Below are 26,596 nucleotides of genomic sequence, written 5' to 3' on the forward strand. Positions count from 1 at the left end.
AATTACAATGTCATCGGCGAACCTCAAAGGTTTTATTTCTTCTTCATGGATTTTAATTCCTACAACAAATTTTTCTTTTGTTTCCCTTACTGCTTGCTCAATATACAGATTGAATAACATCGTGGATAGGCTACAACCCTGTCTCACTCCCTTCCCAACCACTGCTTCCCTTTTGTGCCCCTCGACTCTTGTAACTGCCATTTGGTTTCTGTACAAATTGTAAATAGCCTTTTGCTCCCTGTATTTTACCCCTGCCACCTTCAGAATTTGCAAGAGAGTACTCCAGTCAACATTATCAAAAGCTTTCTCTAAGTCTACAAATGCTAGAAACGTAGGTTTGCCTTTCCTTAATCTATTTTCTAAGATAAGTCATAGGGTCAGTATTGCCTCACAATTTCCAACATTTCTACGGAATCCAAACTGATCTTCCCCAAGGTCGGCTTGTACCAGTTTTTCCATTCGTCTGTAAAGAATTCGTGTTAGTATTTTGCAGCCGGGGGTTATTAAACAGATAGTTCGGTAATTTTCACATCTGTCAACACCTGCTTTCTTTGGGATTGGAATTATTATATTCTTCTTGAAGTCTGAGGGTATTTCGCCCATCTCATACATCTTGCTCATTAAATGGTAGAGTTTTGTTAGGCCTGGCTCTCCCAAGGCTGTCAGTAGTTCTAATGGAATGTTGTCTACTCCTGGGGCCTTGTTTCCACTTAGGTCTTTCAGGGCTCTGTCAAACTCTTTACGCAGTATCATATCTATTATTTCCTCTTCATCTACATTCTCTTCCATTTCTATAATATTGTCCTCGAGAACATCGCCGTTGTATAGACCCTCTATATAATCCTTCCACCTTTCTGCTTTCCCTTCTTAGCTTATAATTGGGTTTCCATCAAAGCTCTAGATATTCATGCAAGTGAAAGGTCTCTTTAATTTTCCTGTAGGCAGTATCTATCTTACCCCTAGTGACATGTGCCTCTACATCCTTACATTTGTCCTCCAGCCCAGTGGTTCCCAACAGGTGGCCCGCGGACCGCCAGGGGCCCATGAGCTATGCCAGGGGGGTCCGCAAGATGCTATTAGAATAAAAAATATATTAAATATATTTCGTATGATAACAGATTTTTTGTTTTGGCCGCTTCCTGCATGAGCAGAGATTAAGCGGACACTAGCTTCTGCGTCTAGCATCTTCCTAGAGAGTAAAGCGATTGGCAGTGAGCATGAGCAACTTCTTATTCATACGGATGTAAGATGGCTTTCTCGAGGTAGGATCTTGTCAAGATTTTTTGAACTTAGAGACGAGGTTCCTGACTTCCTTCTTGACACAAAGTACGCAGATTTTCTCACTAACTTCTCTTGGCTTTGCTCTGATGCGTACTTAGCTGATGTGTTTGAACACTTGAGTTTACAAGGAAAAAATGTAGACATGTTCAAAGTTGAGGATAAGAGTAGTGTGCTATGGTCAAAAAGTGTCAGAATGAGGTGTCAAGAATAGAAAATTAGTGACTAACTAACGTTTCTACTTTAAAACAATTCTTGGAGGCATCAGAGGAGAGTTTGCCTGACCAGATCAAGATCAATGTAGCCGAGCATCTATGCAGCCTAGCCACCACTTTTAGAAAGTATTTCCCTGAACCTGACCCTGATGACAGATGGATTCGAAATCCCTTCAGTTCTGAAGAAATAGACAAAATCCTAGGCCTCATTGAAGAAGAGTAAGCTCACCTTGTGGATCTGTCCAGCTGTGGTACGATGATAAACATTTTCATCGGTGATAAAATTACAGACTTTTGGCCATCAGCACGCAAGGACTACAAGAAACTTGGAGATAAGGCAATGAAAAAGATCCTTCCATTTGCAACCACATATCGGTGTGACCAAGCATTTTATTCCATGTGTTTCATGAAAAACAAATATAGGAATCGGCTTGACATGTGGTCGGATTTCAGAGTGAAAGTTTCAAGTTTGGGACATAATATTTCAGAAATAATGAACTCAAAGGTCACATTCAACTCATCTCATTAAGAATTGAAAATTAAAACTAACTGTATACTGATGGAGTACCCTGTTGTAACTGAATTTTATCAAATAAATAATAACTTGTATAAAATTAGTGTTTTCTTATTATTCACACATGTCTATTCAACGCAATCTCAAGTGTAGTACACTTGAAAGACCAATACACTCAGTTTCAATTTTTTCCGGTCATTTTCAGTTCATACTCAGTTTTTATTTTTTTAAGGAGTTTGTTATACTAAACACCCAGATTTGAAGACAAATATTTTGAGCAATAATCAAAAATTTAACAATATCAATGATGGTTAAATTGAAAAAGTTTTAAGCTCAATATTTTTTCAATAATGAATATGTCAATGTTTTTTCTAAGTACCAAAAATAGAAGACGTATAAAAAGACTCTTAATTTGGCTTTTTTAGGTACTTGACACTGTGATATGACAAGGTACCAAGCATGCTCAATGAGGGGGTCCTCGAGAAAATTTTGTTGGGAACCTCTGCTCTAGCTATCCCTGCTTAGCCATTTTGCACTTTCTGTCGATCTCATTTTTGAGACGTTTGTATTCCTTTTTGCCTGCTTCGTTTACTGCATTTTTATATTTTCTCCTTTCATCATTTAAATTCAATATTTCTTCTGTTACCCAAGGATTTCTACTAGCCCTCGTCTTTTTACCTACTTGATCCTCTGCTGCCTTCACTACTTCATCCCTCAGAGCTACCCATTCTTCTTCTACTGTATTTCTTTCCCCCATTCCTGTCAATTGTTCCCTTATGCTCTCCCTGAAACTCTCTACAACCTCTGGTTCTTTCAGTTTATCCAGGTCCCATCTCCTCAAATTCCCACCTTTTTGCAGTTTCTTCAGTTTTACTCTACAGTTCATAACTAATAGATTGTGGTCAGAGTCCACAACTGCCCCTGGAAATGCCTTACAATCTAAAACCTGGTTCCTGAATCTCTGTCTTACCATTATATAATCTATCTGAGACCTTCCAGTATCTCCAGGCTTCTTCCATGTATACAGCCTTCTTTTATGATTCTTGAACCAAGTGTTAGCTATGATTAACTTATGCTCTGTGCAAAATTCTACCAGGCGGCTTCCTCTTTCATTCCTTAATCCCATTCCATATTCACCTACTATGTTTCCTTCACTTCCTTTTCCTACTATCGAGTTCCAGTCACCCATGACTATTAAATTTTTGTCTCCCTTCACTATCTGAATAATTTCTTTTATCTCATCATACATTTCATCAATCTCTTTGTTATCTGCGGAGCTAATTTGCATATAAACTTGCACTACTGTGGTAGGCGTGGACTTCGTATCTATCTTGGCCACAATAATGCATTCACTATGCTGTTTGTAGTAGCTTACCCACACTCCTATTTTCCTATTCATTATTAAACCTACTCCTGCATTACTCCTATTTGATTTTGTGTTTATAACCCTGTAGTCACCTGACCAGGAGCCTTGTTCCTCCTGCCACTGAACTTCACTAATTCCCACTGTATCTAACTTTAACGTATCCATTTCCATTTTTAAATTTTCTAACCTACCTGTCCGATTAAGGGATCTGACATTCCACACTCCGATCCGTAGAACGCCAGTTTTCTTTCTCCTGGTAACAACATCCTCCTGAGTAGTCCCCACCCGGAGATCCGGATGGGGGACTATTTTACCTTCGGATTATTTTACCCAAGAGGACGCAATCATCATTTAACCATACAGTAAAGCTGCATGCCCTCGGGAAAAATTACGGCTGTAGTTTCCCCTTGTTTTCAGCTGTTTGCAGTACCAGCACAGCAAGGCCATTTTGGTTAGTGTTACAAGGCCAGATCAGACAATCATCCAGACTGTTGCCCCTGCAACTACTGAAAAGGTTGCTGCCCCTCTTCAGGAACGACACGTTCGTCTGGTCTCTCAGCAGAAACCCCTCCGTTGTGGTTGTATCTATGGTACGGCTATCTGTATCACTGAGGCACGCAAGCCTCCCCACCAATGGCAAGGTCCATGGTTCATGGGGAGAAGGGGGGAGGGACTCTGCAGTATACAGCCATGAAAATTCACAACGCAATAAAAGGGTGTGGCATAATGAATATGAAGATAAATATTTTAAAAAGCAAGTTACAGGATTTTCTAATTGAATGATGCTACTACTCTGTGGAAGATCTCATGAAGGACGAAGTGATACTTTGAGCTGGATCCCTAAAATGGAATAAAAATTTATGATAGTTGTAGTAGATGTAAACACTGTAAGTTTAACAAAATGCAAGTAAGTAAATGCTCCACAAAGTATTATTGTAATTGTGACAAAATTTTATGTAAGCAGATTGTAACCTTGACGTGTCTCCTGTACATCAGACATATGTTCTGAAATTGTGTAAGTTATGAGATGAATAACTCATTTCACAATATTAATGTGCGTATTTCCTTAATCTGTTCATCGGAGATTTGACTATAAGTTTTCAGGTTCTTATATATGATTTCTATTGTTTCTGATACTGGTATGTTGGAATACGTGCTTTCTATATCAAATGAGATGTGTGTTGCTGTGCCTGGGATTTTTACATCTTTAATTTGTTGCATCAGCTGTGTAGTGTTTTTAATGGTTCTGTCTCCTTGTACTTTGAAATTTTCAGACAGTAATTTTAACGTGTACTCTGTAAACCTGTAAGTGGGGCATTTTCTGAAATCCAGTATTGGCCTGACAGGAAGATTCAGTTTGTGGATTTTCGGTTGGCTTTGGAGGACAGGTACTGTGGAATTGATTTGTGTCAACTTTCTTTTCTCTGTGTTATCCAGTGTGATGTCAATATTTTTCAGTGTGTTTTTTACTTTTGTCTGGAATCTATTTTTTGGGTCTGATTTTGATTTTATTATGTTATTCTATGAGATGTATTCTTGTGTTTTTTCAATGTATTGTTCTTTGTCTATCAGCACACAATTAAACAGTAAAGAAAGACACCTGTTGGAGAAAGGATTAAAATACAATGTAAATTCAGAAATAGATGAAGTTTACTTAGAAAATCTAATCACAGAAGCAGAAGGTATTTTGACAAGGGAAGATAGGAATGAGAACAGCAGTGTCAACATTGGACTAACTAACAGCAAGAGTAAAAAAAAGAAATCCAGAATATAATAACCAGTATACAAACACAACAACACAGAATATGCAACACACAGAAACCGTAGAAGAAAATTTCAAAATGAAAACGTTATCATTTCAAAAACAGACAAGGGGAACACAGTAGTACTGATAGACAAAGAACAATACATTACTACCCAACATCTTTACACTCACTCATCCAAGAAACCCTCCACAGAATACTGAAACGAAAAGTAAAATCAGCTTTCAACCACTCGCTAACAGCTACTACATTCATATTCAACACCATACATTTCAAACCACCTGCCCCCCCCCCCCCCCCACTCCCACAAAAAAACCTCTTCAGCTCTCTCCCTCTTTCATACACACACAAACACACACACACACACACACACACACACACACACACACACACACACACACGATATATCAACATCATGAATAGAAGTGCATCTTCATGTTTTCATGGCGTAAAGACTGTTCCATAAAGTTTGGGGCATGCAGCTGCATAAATTCAGCTTCTTCTTCTAATATATGATCCAGCCATCTTCAGAGTGAGCCGAGGTGACCACGCTCCAGCACTTGCTCTGTCCTTTTAAACCCAAGGACCGAATCGCTGCGTATGTGGCCAAAGATATATAAGGCGCCAGAGACCTTGTCTATCTTTCGCTGCATACACAGTGATTCGGTCCTCGGGTTTGACGGAGCAAGTGCTGGAGTTTTAGTCACCATGACTCATACTGAAGATGGCTGGACGGTGGCACTCAGATGAAATATTATAAGAAGCTGAATTTATGTGGCTGCACACGCAATATTTTATTGAGCTACATGAATAGAAGTTAGCCTTGAACGCATACTTCATTAGGTTGGCAACAAGTAAGTAAACATGCCAAAGAGGAGGAATCACGTAATGGAGTTGCAATATTTACATTTTTAAAATCAGTGTCTGACAAAATAGTTATATTGAGTGACAAAAGAACAATAGTGCACCACAAAAAAGAAGAAGAAACATGGTGAACAGTGTGAAGGAGATCAGAATTTAAAGTTGTGCTCATATGTCAGTAATAAAGTGGTAGTGCGACCTCCAGATCAGATGAGAGGGAATGCAGATCAGCAAATAGAAATTACTTACTTTTTTACATAAAAAATTGTGACGTGAAATGTTTAATAATCTAAAAATAACAAAACTGTATCGTTATAGTTCCCACTAATGATGCCTTAGAACAAGAGAAAGGCGAAACACATCTGGGATAATTAAATTAAGTAGCAGCAGGAAAAGGCGGTTTTACTTACAAAACAAGTATCAATATGTCATCTTTACAGTGAGTAGCAAGCTATCTTTTTCCTTATATTCTTGATACTCCAATCTAGAGGTCCCACTGTTTGATATAAAGACTATTATAGATGGTAAAATTAACTTCAATCACAAACTGAAATCATGTCTGCTTCAGAACTCCTACTTATCATCAGCATGTTACACTATTTTTCACTGAGAAGGTGTATTAAATTTGTGAACTAACTGATACATTTCACATCATACTGAGAGACTACTATTACCATCCACAAAATGCGCATATAACTAAGTAATTGACTAAATTAGCTCTTGACTGACAGTAGCATTTTTCTGCTTATGCTGTGTATTTATTAAAAAATCTCATTAATTTTACAACTAGTTTTTGCATCAAAATCAACTTTAAAGCCTGTGCACTATCAAACCTTCACAAAAAGTATAATTTCTAGACCACCACAAACACTGGCACATTGGGTGACATTGCTGCCATTTTCATGCATGTAAATCTTATCCTGGGTAAACACTAAGAAAACGACTTTTAACACTGAAACTAGGTGTTTAACTAAAAGGAGCTCTTAATAATTAGACAGCCTCCGGAGGAAAATGTAAATAACCACTTTGTAGACTTAGATTTTATGTAATGATCGAAAGAAAAAACTGGGGAAATTTGGGCACATACAGTAGTACGTAGGCACTTTCTTCTCATATACCAGCTGCATGTGTAAAGTTGTTGTTGTTATGGTCTTCAGTTCAGAGACTGGTTTGATGCAGCTCTCCATGCTACTCTATCCTGTGCAAGGTTCTTCATCTCCCAGTACCTACTACAACCTACATCCTTCTGAATCTGCTTAGTGTATTCATCTCTTGGTCTCCCTCTACAATTTTTACCCTCCATGTGGCCTCCAATACTAAATTGGTGATCCCTTGATGCCTCAGAACATGTCATACCAACCGATCCCTTCTTCTAATCAAGTTGAGCCATAAATTTCTATTATCCCCAATTTTATTCAATACCTCCTCATTAGTTACATGATCTGCCCATCTAATCTTCAGCATTCTTCTGTAGCACCACATTTAAAAGCTTCTATTCTCTTCTTATCTAAACTATTTATCATCCATGTTTCACTTCCATACATGGCTACACTCCATACTTTCAGAAATGACTTCCTGACACTTAAATCTAGACTAGATGTTAACAAATTAATCTTCTTCAGAAACACTTTTCTTGCCATTGCCAGTCTACATTTTATATCCTCTCTACTTCGACCATCATTAGTTATTTTGCTTCCCAAATAGCAAAACTCATTTACTACTTTAAGTGGCTCATTTCCTAATCTAATGCCCTCAGCATCACCCAAGTTAACTCGACTACATTCTATTATCCTCGTTTTGCTTTTGTTGATGTTCATCTTATATCCTCTTTTCAAGACACTGTCCATCCCATTCAACTGCTCTTCCAGGTCCTTTTCTGTCTCTGACAGAATTACAATGTCATTGGCAAACCTCAAAGTTTTTATTTCTTCTCCATGGATTTTAATTCCTACTACAAATTTTTCTTTTGTTTCCTTTACTGCTTGCTCAATATACAGATTGAATAACATCGGGGATAGGCTACAACCCTGTCTCACTCCCTTCCCAACCACTGCTTCCCTTTCATTCCCCTTGACTCTTATAACTGCCATTTGGTTTCTATACAAATTGTAAATAGCCTTTTGCTCCCTGTATTTTATCCCTGCCACCTTCAGAATTTGAAAGAGAGTATTCCATTAAACATTGTCAAACGTTTTCTCTAAGTCTAGAAATGCTAGAAACATAGGTTTGCCTTTCCTTAATCTATTTTTTAAGGTAAGTCGTAGGGTCAGTATTGCTTCACATGTTCCAACATTTCTACAGAATCCAAATTGATCTTCCCCGAGGTCGGCTTATACCAGTTTTTCCATTCGTCTGTAAAGAACTCATGTTAGTATTTTGTTGCCGTGGCTTATTAAACTGATAGTTCGGTAATTTTCACATCTGTCAACACCTGCTTTCTTTGGGATTAGAATTATTATATTCTTCTTGAAGTCATTGGGTATTTCGCCTGTCTCATACGTCTTGCTCACTAAATGGTACAGTTTTGTAAGGCTATCAGTAGTTTTAATGGTATGTTGTCTACTCCCAGGGCCTCGTTTCCACTTAGGTCTTTCAGTGCTCCGTCAAACTCTTCACACAGTATCATATCTCCCATTTCATCTTCATCTACAGTCTTTTCCATTTCCATAATATTGTCCTCAAGTACATCGCCCTTGTATATACCCTCTATATACTCCTTCCACCTTTCTGTTTTCCCTTCTTTGCTTAGGACTGGGCTTCCATTTGAGCTCCTGATATTCGTACAAGTGGTTCTCTTTTCTCCAAAGATCTCTTTAATTTTCCTGTAGGCAGCCTCTACATCCTTACATTTGTCCTCTGTCCATCCCTGCTTAGCCATTTTGTACCTCCTGTCGATCTCATTTTTGAGACGTTTGTATTCCTTTTTGTCTGCTTCATTTACTGCAGTTTTATATTTTCTCCTTTCGTAAATTAAATTCAGTATATCTTATGTTACCCAAGGATTTCTACTAGCCCTCGTCTTTTTACCTACTCAATCCTCTGCTACCTTCACTATTTCATCTCTCAAAGCTACACATTCTTCTTCTACTGTATTTCATTACCCCATTCCTGTCAATCGTTCCCTAATGCTTTCCCTGAAGCTCTCTACAACCTCTGGTTTAGTCAGTTTATCCAGGTCCCATCTCCTCAAATTCCCACCTTTTTGCAGTTTCTTCAGTTTTAATCTGCAGTTCATGACCAATAGATTGTGGTCAGAGTCCACACCTGCCCCTGGAAATGTCTTACAATTTAAAACTTGGTTCCTAAATGTCTTTCTTACCATTATATAATCTATCTGAAAGCTTAAAGTATCTCCAGGCCTATTCCATGTATACAACCTTCCTTCATGATTCTTGAACCAAGTGTTAGCTATGATTAAGTTATGCTCTGTGCAAAATCTATCAGGTGGCTTCCTCTTTCTTTCCTTACCCGCATTCCATATTCACCTACTACGTTTCCTTCTCTTCCTTTTCCTACTACCGAATTACAGTCACCCATGACTATTAAATTTTCGTCTCCCTTTACTATATGAATAATTTATTTTATCTCATCATAAATTTCATCAATCTCTTCGTCATCTGCGAAGCTAGTTGGCATATAAACTTGTACTACTGTGTTAGGCGTGGGCTCGTATCTATCTGTAATGTTATAGGGACGGGCATATGATTTTGCTGCCTCCTATATCTGCCACCAAATATTGCACAGTGCCTTGCAAGGTACAAATACAAATGAATATGTTCTTAAGGAGTATAAGATCTGTACAGTAAGTACCCTCATCCACTTTATACCGGAAGGTATGTGACCTGCCCAATATGCCATTTATCGTAATGTAGAGACACACCAGTCACATGGAGCCCACCAAAGGTGTAGCAGTCAAAGATGTAAGGTGGCATCAGAGCCATCTGATGTGTCATTCTGGGTGCTCCCAACACCTCTGTAACCTATGGTGGAGCCTCTCAACAATAGCCTACACAGCTTCCAGTTGTTTGTTAACAGTGGTCAATCATCTCTGTGCTTGTATGCAACATAATCTGACCGTAGCGATTTTTTTCTAATAAATACAAGCAGATAAACCTTAAAAATAATTAAAAGATCTAATGCTGAACAACTTAAGCTGAGTAACCCAGTAACTAGACTAAAGCAAGAGATAACTTAAAAAGGATCGTGAGTAACCAGTGGCAAAGAAAGAAAGAAACTGGATGGATTGAATCTAGATGTGCAGATAAAAAAATCAATAAACACATGTCTATCTGCAAAGTATCACAGAGAAGAGAAATGGAGTACTGCTTCAAGCACACAGCCATGTGGGAAAGTTAACAGGCTGAAGAGTCTGTGTTCGAAACTGAGCATAGTACTGCAACTTCTGAGAATGACATGTTGCGTTCCAGCAGTTAATAATACTCCATCATAAACTGACAGCTCTCGGGATCGTTCTGAAAGGGAGAGGAAATTTGGCTGAATGATCTAACATCTTGAATAAAACAAATACTGAATATGAGTGACAATTTGATGACAGGAAAGGCATCTACCCAAACAGTTAAAATATTATGAATTTCACAAATAATGAAAACAGCAGACTCTGTGCAACAGGATAAATGCTACAAAAATAGGCACAGAGAGATAATGCACAGAAGATCCTATTTACACACTGATAATAGAGGAAGGACATTCCTCGGGCACTGACTTTTCTCAGAAAACACTGTAAATGAGAGTGACAGTGATAATAACATAAATAATATCAATTTTCGCTTTGCACTCTACATAATCTATTGTAGAACTAAAACCAGGGTTCACTCCTACCTTGCAAGAGAAACAGCCTTCTGTTGAGATAAGCTTATCCTGTGAGACTTGGTAGGGATCTGGTTCTATAGGATAGGTCGGAACATTCCCAATGTCTTCTGTTCCATACCCATGAGTGGCAGGAGTAATAGTTGATAAACAGTGTCCCTTGATAAACACAAAAAACAGGTAATTAATTTTTTGATATGTGTACTTCACTCTTTTAATTGTTAATTAAGATACTTACTGCAGCTTTGTAGAAAGTAGATGATACACAATGTAATGAGAAATGTCACTTATAAAACTAACACAATAACTGCACTATTCTTATCAGTTTTAAATCTAGTAAATTAATATAATTATAGCTATACAAATGTACTTTCCTGTTATTGATATATATACCAAAAGACTGTACAAAAGACATTTACTGAAAATCACGGGCCAAGTTTTTCAGTACACGACAGTTTTATTATTGCAGTTTATATGCACAGAACAAAGAGGTTTTGGTGACTACAGTTTTTCACAATGTGTGCTGAAGTATTTACAGTTTTTATATTGTACATATTATTATAAAGTCATATACAGGACATTAAATTATTTCAACAGAATTTTCTGTACAGGATCCATAAATTTTTTGTGAATTTAATTCCCCATATCTATGCTGAGATGATCATAGTTCAAACTGAACATTTCAGATTATTGAAAGTCTGAAGTTTGAGAACAGACATTCCAAGTGGTGGTGTTTCCAGTTATAGCTGTTGGCCATTAAAACGGAAGCACCATTAAGACAGAAAGCAATGAATGTCAAACTGGCATGAAGTATACTCTATATATATATTTTATGAGAAGGAAAGTTGCACAATTAAAGCTTTTGGCCATTAAGGCCTTTTTCAACAACACACACACATACACACATTGTGATTTTCCATCCTGGATTTTCTGTTGTTTGACTGCAATTGTTCTCAACATCAAACAGGGCTAGTCACATGATTTTTGGGATGATGCTGCTAGTCAACAATTTGTAGTAATAGCGAAACCTGAAAATACACATATTCATCTTGTCTCCGCATTTGAGTTTTAATCACAGCTATGGTACAGCATTGTCATTGCTGCCAATGTAAAGAGAAATATGTGAAAGGAGGACCAGTTACTTTTCATAGGTATGCATAACAAACATATACTTGGAAATGTCATATTGATATGAGACACTTTGTATGTTGAAAAATATAGAGACATGGTATTATAAAGTCTTGTATTGTAGACATAATTTCTGCTATTTTATGGCCTTGTATTTATGAGAAAATTGCTTGATAAATTTGCAAATGATATTCAGTAAACTGCCACTCAGTGGATGCATATTGGTGTTATGTTCACATACAGATAAAATTTATACATGACAGTCTGATTCATTTCCTCCAATTTATGCACGCTCTCAAACCCCTGTGTGTATCTAAATATTTCTGCACAAGACAGTTTCCTATACAGTTTTATTGTAAAGTAAATAATCATAACATATTCAACAATATGAATCACTTCAATAGAAAACATAAAACAATATTGTTTGCTGTCAAATCTATTATTCCAAAATTTAAGTATTGGTCTTCTTTTTAATTTTTTTGTGTGCATGGACTGTTGTTTCACTGTTACAAAAGCATTGTTTTTTCATGACATTTCAGTGCTGGCTACAGTGTCATTGTAATGTAATTAATTAGAGCAGCAATTTGAGAATATGGGTAAGGAGGGCAATAGAAAACGAAAAAAAATATATTGCTCTAACATACATAAATTGGAATCTGAGTTACAGTACTGAGGCAAAAAAGCATACCATAGCTCTTCACATCTTTAAGCCAACTTCAGTTCCTGGTATCAAATTGTTGAGATGTATGTAAAACATATATACAAAGTTTCATGGTAATTCTGTAGGTGATCTGTCTGTAGCACCAAAGTAATAACATTCAAAATATGATAAGTGCTATATGTAATAAAACATGCCTTCCTAAATTCACACAAATTGAGCCATAGGAGATGTTGTGGACAAAATTCTCATTCTGGCAACTGAATGTTTACTCTATAGATATTTATACTCTATGGTTGTCTCCAACGAAAACACTTGACACATGAGTGGCAACACATCACTTTTTAGAGTGGCAACACATCACTTTTTAGACGAGTCCTGGTTCTGCGCTCAGCATCACAATGGATGTATTTGTTTCCGGATGCTCTGGGAAGAATGGTCATTGACAGATTAGAATCAATGTTGTATAGACCCAGTGCCTCGTGTGATGGTGTGGGATGATATCGGGTATACAACATAACCACCACTATTTCACAAAACCCAGGCTGTTCCAATACTTCCTCACGGGGTAAGGATGCCCCTTTATCAATTTGTGGGCAGGTGCAGGTAGTGTAGGCTATTTGCCAGATGGTCCTACTGCACACATTCTGCACATAAGTGAGCTGCATACACTATGGTCTGGCTGCAAGGCTGACTGTGCACTAGCTGTTTGCCCACTGCTGCCCAGAAGTTCCCGTGTCCACCCAGCTGTCCCTATGTGGGTACACGAGCTGCAAAAGCCTAGCACAGCTGGTAATTAAAATTTTAAACAGCAGCCATTACACCTATGACATTCTTAGGTCAGTGGTTGTGCCCTGTCTTTAAGGGCTCAGACACATTACCTTTCAATAAGATAATGCAAGATGGATGTGCTGTCCTGACCTATTTTGACACAGGGAGTGTCCAACTGTTGCCCTGGCCTACATGTTCTCCATATCTCTCACCCACTGATAACTTCTGGTCAAAGTCTGCCGATAGACTGGGACTCCACCACTGAAGATCGACTTCCGGCATAGAGCTGAAGCACTGTGGTGTGATGTTCCTGTATATATCATTCAAGCTCAGCTCAGTGTCCAGCCATATTAGAGCCACTGTTGCAACAGGAGGTGGCAGCTCTTTGTACTAGATTTCACACTCTGTATACCCCCAAATTTAAACATGTATTATTCCTAATGTACTGCACATGCATGAGTAAGGTTTTGTTATTTGCTACCCTTCCTGGCATTGCAATTTTAATGGTTTGTAATAATGTACATTTTGATGGATTGAAATATTTTATAACTATGCACTTCAGCTTCAGATCTTATCTGATTACACCTGATATATGAAAATCATAATCAAAAAATTTCATGCACTTAAATAATGACACCTGAGAACTGCACTGCTGTTTTTTACTTATTTTATAGTTTGTGACAACTGATGCTCTAAAACATTAGAAAATCAAATGAATGACACTAAAATATAATTACACATTCTCACCACAAATGACATTTAAATAGCTCTTTTATTTTTGTCTTATGCCATTCCTAATCTGTGCAAGAAACTAAACACAAAATGGTCAGAATTTCTATTTTCAATTTATATGCCACTTTTACATTTTCCAAATAACATGTATCTTTCAGTTGCTTACCTGTCCTATCCGCTGGTATCCTTGTGGGCAACCACACATGAAGTTGTTACCTCCAAGAGAAGTACATCCAAATGCACAGGGACTAGATGCACATCCCGCACTCACCTACGTGAAACCAAAACAATATTGTCAACAGGTACAAATAAGAAAAAGATTATCTTCTCAAGAGAGTGAGAGCTAACACATCTTACCTGGACACACAGAAGGACAGAAGTATCGTACTGATAACCATCTGGGCAGCCACAACGGTAGCTGCCAATAGTGTTGATGCAGTTTGTTGAACCACATGGAGACTGCTGGCACTCATCTTCATCAACACACTGATTGTAGTAGAAATGCTGAATGAAGCCTTCTGGACATGCACATCGGTATCCTCCAACAAGATTCTGGGAATAAAATGAAATTTTATTTTTCACTGTTCACAAATACATTTTAATGGAACACAAATATAATTATCATAACTGTTTGGAAATTTTCTGATTATCATCTCTCACAGGTTGATTCAAAATCAAACTGTTGCAAAAAGTATTTCATGTGGTTGAAATGCGCTAGAGAATACTTCAAGAACTTTTTGCAAACCATGATGACACTTTTGCTAAACTGACTGCTCCCAGAAATGTCTCATAGAGTTTCTTGGGTCACATTTTTATGCTGCTGTGCCAATACGCATGATTTTGTGTGGAATAAAATCATATGATGAAATTCTCAAGAGATGTACAATTTGCTGGGGTAGGATTGACATATAAGTGCTTGTAAATATTTCAATCACAGAGTTGTAACAGTTCATCATGAGAAGTATTTTTTTTTTCTGGTGTACATAATGCAGTCAGTTTTGGGTTTACATTTTCAGTTTAAAATTTCTACAGAACATCTCTAAACATTTCCTTAGCTGTAAAATGCCTGAATATGTACCTGAGGTTCATGTGGTATGTTATTATTAATTATCTGGAAGAGATCAGGGAAAAATAAACTTGAAACGAAAATAGAGGAAGGTCACTGCTGATAAATAAATAATGTACAAACATTTGTTAAATCACTTGTGCATCTAAGTGCTGTGTTTTCCAAACTGATGTACAAATAGATTTTTTTAATGCCATATGTACAAGGTGTGTAGTTACATGATGTCACCATGATCCCAGTGAATAGTTGTAATAGTTAAAAAATATAAAATTCCTGTAAATATCCAATATGAGAATGAGTTTGCAATGTCTTGGAAGCTGGCTAATGAGTAAACAAAAGTTTTAAAAAAATTTAAAGCGACTGGTTGCAGCTTTCATAAAAATCACTTGTAATTTTAACTGTGATTTAGTGTTAAGCACTCAGAATGGATAGAGTAATCCAAATAAGATAAGATAAATATTTCTTTTTGATCATGTGAACTCATTCCACATCTTTATAATATGTTGTGGAAATGTCGCATACAACATGTAACTAGCTAAATGATTTTATTCATCTAGTCTGTTGTGTGCTATTTTACTTGGTTACTAAAGTGGTTGTCACAATGTACACAGGTCAAGATCATCTCTGAAACTTCCATCATTGCCAACTAAAGATTGTAACTATTAGTAAAATTCCAAAAAATAAAAATAGTTAGACATCTCAATATTTAGCCTAGTAAATGAGGGAGTACTTTCTAAAAGAAAAATTCTCGCCAATTATTATGAAAAAACTAAGAAGGAACTTAACAAGACATTTTCAGTACAAATACTTTTTTATTTAAACCTATGAAAAAGCCAGAAAAACTATCATATTTGGGCTGAAAAAAGTATAAAAATTTTCAAAATTTATAGACTTACCTGATACACGTTGTATCATGGGAACATAAAACTCTTCCGAGAGTGAGACAGAAACAGAGAAGAGACAGAGGAAACTTACAATGAGAAAGTTGTTAAGAAAACTATAAAATTAATTTTGAAAAAATCTGAGACATCATTATTGTATTGTGCCACCTACAAGAGCAATTTATTAATGAGACACTCCATGCAAGCCACTGAATAACAACATGTATACAGTGACCCAGATGTCCTTAATAGGACCGAGGATATTCCCTGACTACTAAAGAGATTGTATTTGCAGCTGTTACAGAGTTTTCAGCACAGCACCCGTCCCCACATACACCTTTATACACTGTACAGATGTACCTGTAGGTGCTTTATGGCTACCATTTCCCTTGGAGTCTTGCCAAATATATTAGTTAATTTGGTTTTCTGAAACCCAAGTTTCGTTTACATAAACCACAGGTCTATTATCCTTCATATGCTATAAACGTACAGTCCACAAAAATGTAGCTCTGGAGGTGACAATAGCCCTTCATTTCATAATAAATTTAAAAACTTAAAACTGATTTCTTTTAGAAGGCAAATAATATACATTTCTGAGCCCTCATACTCAAATATTGTTTTGAAGGCAGGCACAATTTTATTGACAGTACGATACTCTCCTCTAGCATAGTATTTTAATATGGTCCTGTAGACCACTACTTATTAAAATCATCCATTTCAGTAAATCTGCTTTCCCGTGTATATTCGTTTCATGCTGAATCGAAGAGAACACTCACAGCTACAGCCTCTGAAGAAATTATGATGATGCTAACATATTACATTTTAACTATCTGTAAAGCAGAACGAGTTCACAGAACACGGAAATAGTTGACTGTGATGATTATCTAGCCAGTCCCTTAAATAGCAACATTGGAGGGTGAGATATAAGTGGCAGATTTGTGTGACCTTGAGCCATCTAATTTTGTGACTGTTGCAATGCAATGTGACTAAGGAGATGGGTAGTGTTGTTGTGGTCTTCAGTCCGAAGGCTGATCTGATGTAGCACTCCACGCTAGTCTATCCTGTGCAATCTTCTTTATCTCCGATAACTGCTGCAACCTACATCCACTTGAACCTGCTTACCATACTCATCCCTTGGTCTCCCTCTACCATCCCCCCCCCCCCCCCCACTCCATTACAGAGCTGATGATACCTTTATGCCTCAGGATGTTTTCCATCAACCTATTCCCTCTAATTCCCTCTACATCTACATGTACATGGATACTCTGCAAATCACATTTAATATGAAGATAGTAACCATTCCGAAAGAACAGATACTAATGATGACCATGCAGCTTCTCTAGAAAGATAATGATTATTAATCAAAACCATCAGCTGCCAACAGGTGTTGTTGATATACCTCAATGGGGACACCTGAAAGTGCGTTCCCCGTCCGGGACTCGAACCCAGGGTCTCCTGCTTACACGGCAGACGCTCTATCCATCTGAGCCACCGAGGGCACAGAGGATAGCGCAACTACAGGGACTTATTCCTTGCACACCTCACGTGAGATCCACATTACCAACTGTCCACAATGTACATTCGTAATGTTCCTAAAGGATATTTGCCCATTCACTCATTACTCACGCCAACTAAGGTGACTGTTCGCATCAGAATTTGGGCAAAGTGTGCACATATGCACAGAAGAAGGTCAATCACCGGGAAGCCTATTAACTATATAATGATAGTAACTGTTCCGAAAGAAAATCACATTTAAGTAACTGGCAGAGGGTTCACAGAAACACCTTCACAATAATTATTTATTATTCCAATCTCATACAGTGCTCCGAAAAAACAAACACGCATATCTTTCTGTGCAGGCTCTGATTTCCCTTATTTTATTATGATGATCATTTCTCCCTATGTAGGTTGGCGTCAACAAAATATTTTTGCATTCAGAGGAGAAAACTGGTGATTGAAATTTCATGAGAAGAATCTGCCGCAGCAAATAAGTCTGTTTTAATGATGTCCACCCCAAATCCCATATCATTTCAGTGACACACTCTCCCCTGTTGTTGTGGTCTTCAGTCCTGAGACTGGTTTGATGCAGCTCTCCATGCTACTCTATCCTGTGCAAGCTTCTTCATCTCCCAGTACCTACTGCAACCTACATCCTTCTGAATCATTCTCCCCTATTTCGTGATATTACAAAATGTACTGCCTTTCTTTGGACTTTCTTGATGTACTCCATAAATCCTATCTGGTAAGGATCCCACACTGCACAGTAGTACTCCAAAAGAAGACGGATAAGTGTAGTATAGGCAGTCTCTTTAGTAAATCTGTTACATTTTCTAAGTGTCCTGCCAATAAAATGCAGTGTTTTGTTAGCCTTTCCCATAAAATTTTCTATGTGATCTTTCCAATTCGAGTTGAACAATGGAAAATCCAGGATGGAATGTAACAGTATTGTGAAAAGGAAAGTTGCCACTCACCATATAGTGGAGATGTTGGGTTGTAGATAGGCACAACAAAAAGACTGTCACAAATATAGCTGTCGATTGGTAAGGCCTTCATCAAAATTTGCCTGAGACTACAGTTATGTGTTTGTGAGTTGCGTTTGTGTGAGTGTGTATGTGGGCATTTGTCGTCTAATTTTGATGAAGGCCTTCCTGGCCAAAAGCTATATTTGTGACAGTCTTTTTGTTGTGCCTATCTGCGACTCAGCTTCTCCCCTATATGATGAGTGGCAACTTTCCTTTTCCAATTTAAGTTGTTCATAATTGTAATTTCTAGGCAATTAGTTGAATTTAAGGCCTTTAGGTTTGACTGATTTATCGTGCAATCGAAGTTTAATAGATTCCTTTTAGCACCCATGTGGATGATCTCACACTTTTTGTTATTTAAGGTCAACTGGCATTTTTTGCACCATACAGATATCTTTTCTAAATCATGTTGCAATTTGTTTTGATCTTCTGATGACTTTACTTGATGATAAATGACAGCATCATTCACAAAAAAACCTAAGGTGGATGCTCGGATTGTCTCCTAAATTGTTTATATACATAAGAAACAGCAAAGGGCCTATAACACTTCCTTGGGGAACACCAGAAATTACATCTGTTTTACTCTATGACTTTCTGTCAATTACTATGAACTGTGACCTCCCGACAGGAAATCACGAATCCAGTCACATAACTGAGATGATATTCCACAAGCACACAATTTCACTACATGCTGCTTGTGTGCTACAGTGTCAAAAGCCTTCTGGAAATCTAGAAATACAGAATCAATTTGAAATCCCTTGTTAATAGCACTCAACGTTTCATGTGAGTAAAGAGATAGTTCTGTTAGTCATGTTGTGCCACGAATCTCATGTTTCCCCAATTTGATCCCCTACCTCCTCACCAGTTACTTCATGTACCCACTAATCCTCAGGATTCTTCTGTAGTGTCACACTTCAGGAGCTTCTATTTTCTTCTTGTCTGAACAGTTTATCGTCCATGTTCCACTTTATACAAGGCTACACTCTAATACCTTCAGAAAAGTCTTTGTAGCAAGCAGATTTAAATTCGATGTTAACAAATTTCTCTTTTTCGGAAACACTTTTCCTTCTATGGCCAGTATGATTTTACATCCTCTCTACTACAATCATCATCAGTTATTTTGGTGCCCAAATAGTAAATAGTGTGTCATTTCCTAATCTAACTCCCTCAGCATGGCCTGATCCAATTTTACAACAGAATCCATTCTACTCAGCTGCTCTTACAAATCATTTGCTGTCTTCGACAGAATTACAATGTTGATAATATTTTCTGCCAACTTAATCTCAATCGCCTCTCTAATAAAAATGTCCTGGAACCTCAGAGTCTGTTTCAGGATTTTTTTGTAGTACTGTAATCCTCGGAGTGATTACATTCTATGCACTGTTCATCAACAGTTGACTTGTGTGGTTGTGCCAGATATTTGCAATGTTCATGCTCCCGACATTGGATCTCCACTGTTCCAATTGTTCGTCTGAAATATGGGATACCACACTGATACAGAATGCTATAAATTTCTGGCTTGCATAAACCAAAGTCATTTTGAGCTGTTTTGAGTCCATTGCTTATCGTGTTCAGTGAGCATGCCATTCTTTTTAAGGATCCTGGTGACTTTTTACGAGATCGCTTCTGCAGCAGGGAAGTATGCTGCTGCCTTTGCTTTTCCTGCTTTTCTTCCACTTTTCTTGTGGTGACTCCACGTTGCTGTGTTCTCACAATCTGGTGATTGGAGTACCCATTCTTGTCAAGAGTTTTGAATTCAGAAATTCAGAGGCAAGGCTCTTTTCTCATAAGCTTTGTCCTCTGTGGACTGGGGCACTCAGGACAGTGTTTTTCTCTGCCAGGAGATTGTCAGCACATATAGGGTTTCAGTACACACTGAGGCCAAGTGAACTGTCTGACTTCCAATTCATGATGACATATGAGAATGGTAGCTGTTGCTCCTCCTCTACACCTCATAATATGGTAGTAGCATGTGTTGAGGTGTTGCAGGAAGTTCACGTGTGGCCATATGACGAATGTCTCATTTACATATTGTAAGAAACATGCAGATTTATTTGCGGATGATTGCAAGGCTTCCTAATCAGTAAAATAGTGTTACAAAGTTCAGTTCAGGCCGCAAACAGAGAAATCAGACACTGAAACACCACCTGGACACCAGTCATTGCTGGTGGGGATGGCATTACGCAAAAATTAATCCGAAGTGAACAATCTGCCACAAAGTGAATGAGTAATCTGCCAGTGAACATAATTGCTCAAGCACCAATATAAGTGCAGGAAAAACAATAAGAAATTCCAGAACGTTACACAGCAAGAAAATCGTGGAAAAAATGAAAGTGCCAATATTAAGTGACAGTCATGGAAGAGACTGCGCTCAAATACTGCAAAACAAACAAGGGCCCTCATACCAGGTAAAAAGCATAGTAAAACCTGGCACTCCACTAAATGAGGTGGTAAAAATGCAGAAAATTTGACAAGAAGCTTCAGAACACATGTTGATTATAATAGGGGGTTCTAATGACGCAGACAAACCTATTGATCTAATGATGAAACATTTGGTAGAACCATTGGAATCAATACTCACTCTAAGTCACAAAATGGTTATCATTATCCATCATATACCCAGGGAATATGATGTTCATAATTTAAATAGTAAAATTAATACTGCAAACCTCCACCTGATACAAGCACTGAATTTAGCAAAACATGCATACAAAAAAAGAATTGCTGTGAACTTTGAAATAGAGAGACTAGCCAGAAACGACTTCACAACACATGGTTTTTACCTAAACAAATGTGGCAAGGAGAATATCTGCAATAGACTGGCCTTCCTGACAACTGTGGGAAACAATAAGAAACCAAAAGTCAGAAACCATAAACAGATGCTTATAAGCAATTGGATAAAGACAAACAAGATGGTACATAAAAAGAGTAATAGTGGCCATACTGTACAAACTACACTAGACAAATGGGTCACGAAGTCACAGAGACGAAACAAAAACCCCCTGACCTCTCACAAAGGTCAAGAACCTGAAGGGATCAATAATGTGATGGTGAACATTATTGAGACAGCCCTCCAAAATGACAAGGTGATGCCTCAGCAGTGTGATGTGCATGTGGATAGTTTTCAGGACATTCCGGAGGGCTGAACGGAAGGCCTCTCCAGTTTGTCTGACGAACCGGTTTCAGGCTCTGTCTCCGGCTGATACCGATCTTTGGCCGGATGTGGCTGCTTATCCTGTTCCAGAGGTTGCCCCTCAGTCTGCAAAATCCGAGCGGTCGCAGAGGGTGGGCTTACTGGTAGTTGGGAGCTCCACATCAGGCACGTAATGGGGCCCCTTAGGGATATGGCAGCAAGAGAGGGGAAGAAAACCAATGTGCACTCATTGTGCATACCAGGGGGAGTTAGTCCAGATGTGAAAAGGGTCCTTCCGGATGCCATGAAGGGCACAGGGTGACCCATCTGCAGGTGGTCGCTCATGTCGGCACCAATGATGTGTGTCACTATGGATCGGAGGAAATCCTCTCTGGCTTCCGGCGGCTATCTGATTTGGTGAAGACTGCCAGTCTCACTAGCGGGATGAAAGCAGAGCTCACCATCTGCAGCATCGTTGACAGGACTGACTGCGGACCTTTGGTACAGAGCCAAGTGGCGGGTCTGAATCAGAGGCTGAGACGGTTCTGCGACCGTGTGGGCTGCAGATTCCTCGAATTGCGCCATAGGGTGGTCGGGTTTCGGGTTCCTCTGGATAGGTCAGGAGTCCACTACACACAGCAGGCGGCTACACGGCTAGCAGGGGTTGTGTGACGTGGACTGGGCGGTTTTTTAGGTTAGATGGCCTTGGGCAAGTACAGAAAGGGCTACAGCCTCAAAGGGTGTGTAGCAAAGTCAGGGCATGCGGGGACCAAGCAGCAATCGGTTTTGTAATTGTAAACTGTCGAAGCTGCATTGGTAAAGTACCGGAACTTCAAGCACTGATAGAAAGCACCGAAGCTGAAATCATTATAGGTACGGAAAGCTGGCTGACGACAGAGATAAATTCTGCCGAAATTTTTACAAAGGCACAGACGGTGCTTGGAAAGGATAGATTGCATGCAATTGGTGGTGGCATGATTGTCACTGTTAGTAGTAGTTTATCCTGTAGTGAAGTAGAAGTGGATAGTTCCTGTGAATTATTATGGGTGGAGGTTACACTCAACAACCAAGCTAGGTTAATAATTGGCTCCTTTTACCGACCTCCTGACTCAGCAGCATTAGTGGCAGAACAACTGAGAGAAAATCTGGAATACATTTCACATAAATTTCCTCAGCATGTTATAGTCTTAGGTGGAGATTTCAATTTACCAGATACAGACTGGGCCACTCAGATGTTTAGGACGGCTGGTAGGGACAGAGCATTGAGTGACATTATACTGAGTGCACTACCCGAAAATTACCTCGAGCAATTAAACAGAGAGCCGACTCATGGAGATAACATCTTGGGCCTACTGATAACAAACAGACCCAAACTTTTCGACTCTGTAAGAGCAGAACAGGGAATCAGTGATCACAAGGGCGTTGCAGCATCCTTGAGTATGGAAGTAAATAGGAATATAAAAAAAAGGGAGAAAGGTTTATCCGTTTAGCAAGAGTAATAGAAGACAGATTTCAGACTACCTAACAGATCAAAACGAAAATTTCTGTTCTGACACTGGCAATGTTGAGTGTTTATGGAAAAAGTTCAAGGCAATCGTTAAATGCGTTTTAGACAGGTACGTGCTGAGTAAAACTGTGAGGGATGGAAAAACCCACCGTGGTTCAACAACAAAGTTAGGAAACTACTGTGAAAGCAAAGAGAGCTTCACTGCAAATTTAAACGCAGCCAAAACCTCTCAGACAAAGAGAAGCTAAACAATGTCATAGTTAGTGTAAGTAGGGCTATGCGTGAAGTGTTCAGTGAATTCTAAAGTAAAATTCTATGTACCGACTTGACAGAAAATCCTAGGAAGTTCTGGTCTTACGTTAAATCAGCAAGTGGCTCAAAACATCATATCCAGACACTCCGGAAAGATGATGGCTTTGAAACAGAGGATGACACGTGTAAAGCTGAAATACTAAACACCTTTTTCCAAAGCTGTTTCACAGAGGAAAACCGCACTGCTGTTCCTTCTCTAAATCCTCGCACAAATGAAAAAATGGCTGACATCAAAATAAGTGTCCAAGGAATAGAAAAGCAACTGAAATCACTCAACATAGGAAAGTCCACTGGACCTGACAGGATACCAATTCGATTCTACACAGAGTACGCGAAAGAACTTGCCCCCCCCTTCTAACAGCCGTGTACCGCAAGTCTCTAGAGGAACAGAAGGTTCGAAATGATTGGAAAAGAGCACAGGTAGTCCCAGTCTTCAAGAAGGGTCGTCGAGCAGATACGCAAAACTATAGGCCTATATCTCTGACATCGATCTGTTGTAGAATTTTAGAACACGTTTTTTGCTCACGTATCATGTCATTTCTGGAAACCCGGAATCTACCCTGTAGGAATCAACATGGATTCCGGAAACAGCGATCGTGTGAGACCCAACTCGCTTTATTTGTTCATGAGACCAAGAAAATATTAGATACAGGCTCCCAAGTAGATGCCATTTTCCTTGACTTCCGGAAGGCGTTCGATACAGTTGCTCACTGTCACCTGATAAACAAAGCAAGAGCGTACGGAATATCAGACCAGCTGTGTGGCTGGATTGAAGACTTTTTAGCAAACAGAACACAGCATGTTGTTCTCAATGGAGAGACATCTACAGACGTTAAAGTAACGTCTGGCGTGCCACAGGGGAGTGTTATGGGACCATTGCTTTTCACAATATATATAAATGACCTAGTAGATAGTGTCGGAAGTTCCATGCGGCTTTTCGTGGATGATGCTGTAGTATACAGAGAAATTGCAGCATTAGAAAATTGCAGCGAAATGCAGGAAGATCTGCAGCGGATAGGCACTCGGTGCAGGGAGTGGCAACTGACCCTTAACATAGACAAATGTAATGTATTGCCAATACATAGAAAGAAGGATCCTTTATTGTATGATTGTATGATAGCTTAACAAACATTGGTAGCAGTTACTTCTGTATAATATCTGGGAGTATGCGTGTGAAACGATTTGAAGTGGAATGATCATATAAAATTAATTGTTGGTAGGGTGGGCACCAGGTTGAAATTCATTGGGAGAGTCCTTAGAAAATGTAGTCCATCAACAAAGGAGGTAGCTTACAAAACACTCGTTCGACCTATATTTGAGTATTGCTCATCAGTGTGGGATCCGTAACAGGTTGGGTTGACAGAGGAGATAGAAAAGATCCAAAGAAGAGCGGCGCGTTTTGTCACAGGGTTATTTGGTAACCGTGATAGCGTTACGGAGATGTTTAGCAAACTCAAGTGGCAGACTCTGCAAGAGAGGCGCTCTGCATCGCGGTGTAGCTTGCTGTCCAGGTTTCGAGAGGGTGCGTTTCTGGATGAGATATTGAATATATTGCTTTCCCCTACTTATACCTCCAGAGGAGATCATGAATGTAAAATCAGAGAGATTTGAGTGCGCACGGAGACTTTCTGGCAGTCGTTCTTCCCGCGAACCATACGCGACTGGAACAGGAAAGGGAGGTAATGACAGTGGCATGTAGAGTGCCATCCACCACACACCGTTGGGTGGCTTGCGGAGTATAAATGTAGATGTAGATGTAGACCACCTGGAAGATGAGTCGGCTGCCTAGGACGACCAACAAAACCAGCACAACTGCTCGGAAGTCAACATATCTGGAATACAGCACAATTTAAACTACAAGTCAGTGACACAGTAAATATGACTTCGAGCCCCCTGAGTAAACTCCACTCAGACCTGAAAATCTATTATCACAATGTCCAATCCTTAAGCAACAAAACTGATGACTTAAGCATTTTGCTGACCAGTGAACTCTGTGATATATAGTAGTATGCCTAGCAGAGCACTGGCTTTACACTGATGTAGTTAAGTTAATCTCACTACCAAATTTCAAACTGTGTGAACACTACTCCAGATCAAATGATGAACATGGTGGGGTTGCCATCTTCATAAAACAACACATTGAATATAGCCCACTTCCTACCATAAACAAAACAGGAACAGACAAGATCTTTGAATGTGCAGCCATAAAGCTTACAGATCTAAATCTAATTGTAGCTACAATTTACTGTCCCCACTGCAGTAGTATTAATGATTTTCTGTTACAGATGGACTTGTTTCTATCCAAAATAAGTCAGTGGAAACAGGATGTAATTATAAGTGGTGACTAATATAGAAATTTCTCACCCACAACAGAAACAGGGAGACATTGATTAACATTGCAAAAACTTATAATCTGCATGGCCTTGCAAATGAGCCCACTGGAATAACACCCACATCCAAGACAGCTCTAGATCAAATTTTTGCAAACAGAAATAAACTTAACCCAACACTAGAATATACAATGCAGGATTCAGCGACCACCAAGCTGTCATTATAAAGGTCGGTGTTAGCAAAGGTACCTCAAACCCAGTCCCACCTAAAACTTTACAAAGGTTTTTCACTCAAGATAACTTGAACAAGCTAAATGCCCTCCTTAGTAAAGAAAAGTGGACAGAGATGTACACAGCCAATGATGTCAACATGAAATTCAACATATTATTTGACAAAATGATCCACTACTTTGAAGAGGCTTTTCCACAAAAACCAATAAGAATAAATAATAATAATAAGAGAAACAATACTTGGATTACACCAGCTATAAAAATCTCTTGCAAACATAAAAGAATACTCCACATGTTATGTAAACAAAGTAGTGACTCCCCCCAACTAACAGAATGCTATAAAAACTACACATGTATCCTAAGAAGAGTGATAAGACAGGCAAAAAGGATGCAAAATGATGAGTACATTGACAAATCCAGCACTAAAGTAAAAGCAATGTGGAATATCATAAAAAGGGAATGGGGGGAAATGAAAGCTACACACATGAACATGGAAATCAA

General features: G+C 38.7%; 1 protein-coding gene across 1 annotated transcript in view; it reads right to left on the reverse strand.

The window, feature by feature from the left end:
• The window catches only part of LOC126198519 (fibrillin-2-like), a 732,236-nt gene that overhangs the window by 35,973 nt on the left and 669,667 nt on the right, over positions 1 to 26,596 (reverse strand). The window contains exons 50-52 of the mRNA XM_049934905.1: positions 14,471 to 14,665; positions 14,280 to 14,384; positions 10,837 to 10,983 (exon numbers count right to left, since the gene is read on the reverse strand). Of these exons, the coding sequence (XP_049790862.1) occupies positions 10,837 to 10,983; positions 14,280 to 14,384; positions 14,471 to 14,665 (447 nt within the window). The remainder of the gene's footprint in view (positions 1 to 10,836; positions 10,984 to 14,279; positions 14,385 to 14,470; positions 14,666 to 26,596) is intronic.

Source organism: Schistocerca nitens, chromosome 8, assembly GCF_023898315.1.
Source record: "Schistocerca nitens isolate TAMUIC-IGC-003100 chromosome 8, iqSchNite1.1, whole genome shotgun sequence".
NCBI lineage: Eukaryota > Metazoa > Arthropoda > Insecta > Orthoptera > Acrididae > Schistocerca > Schistocerca nitens.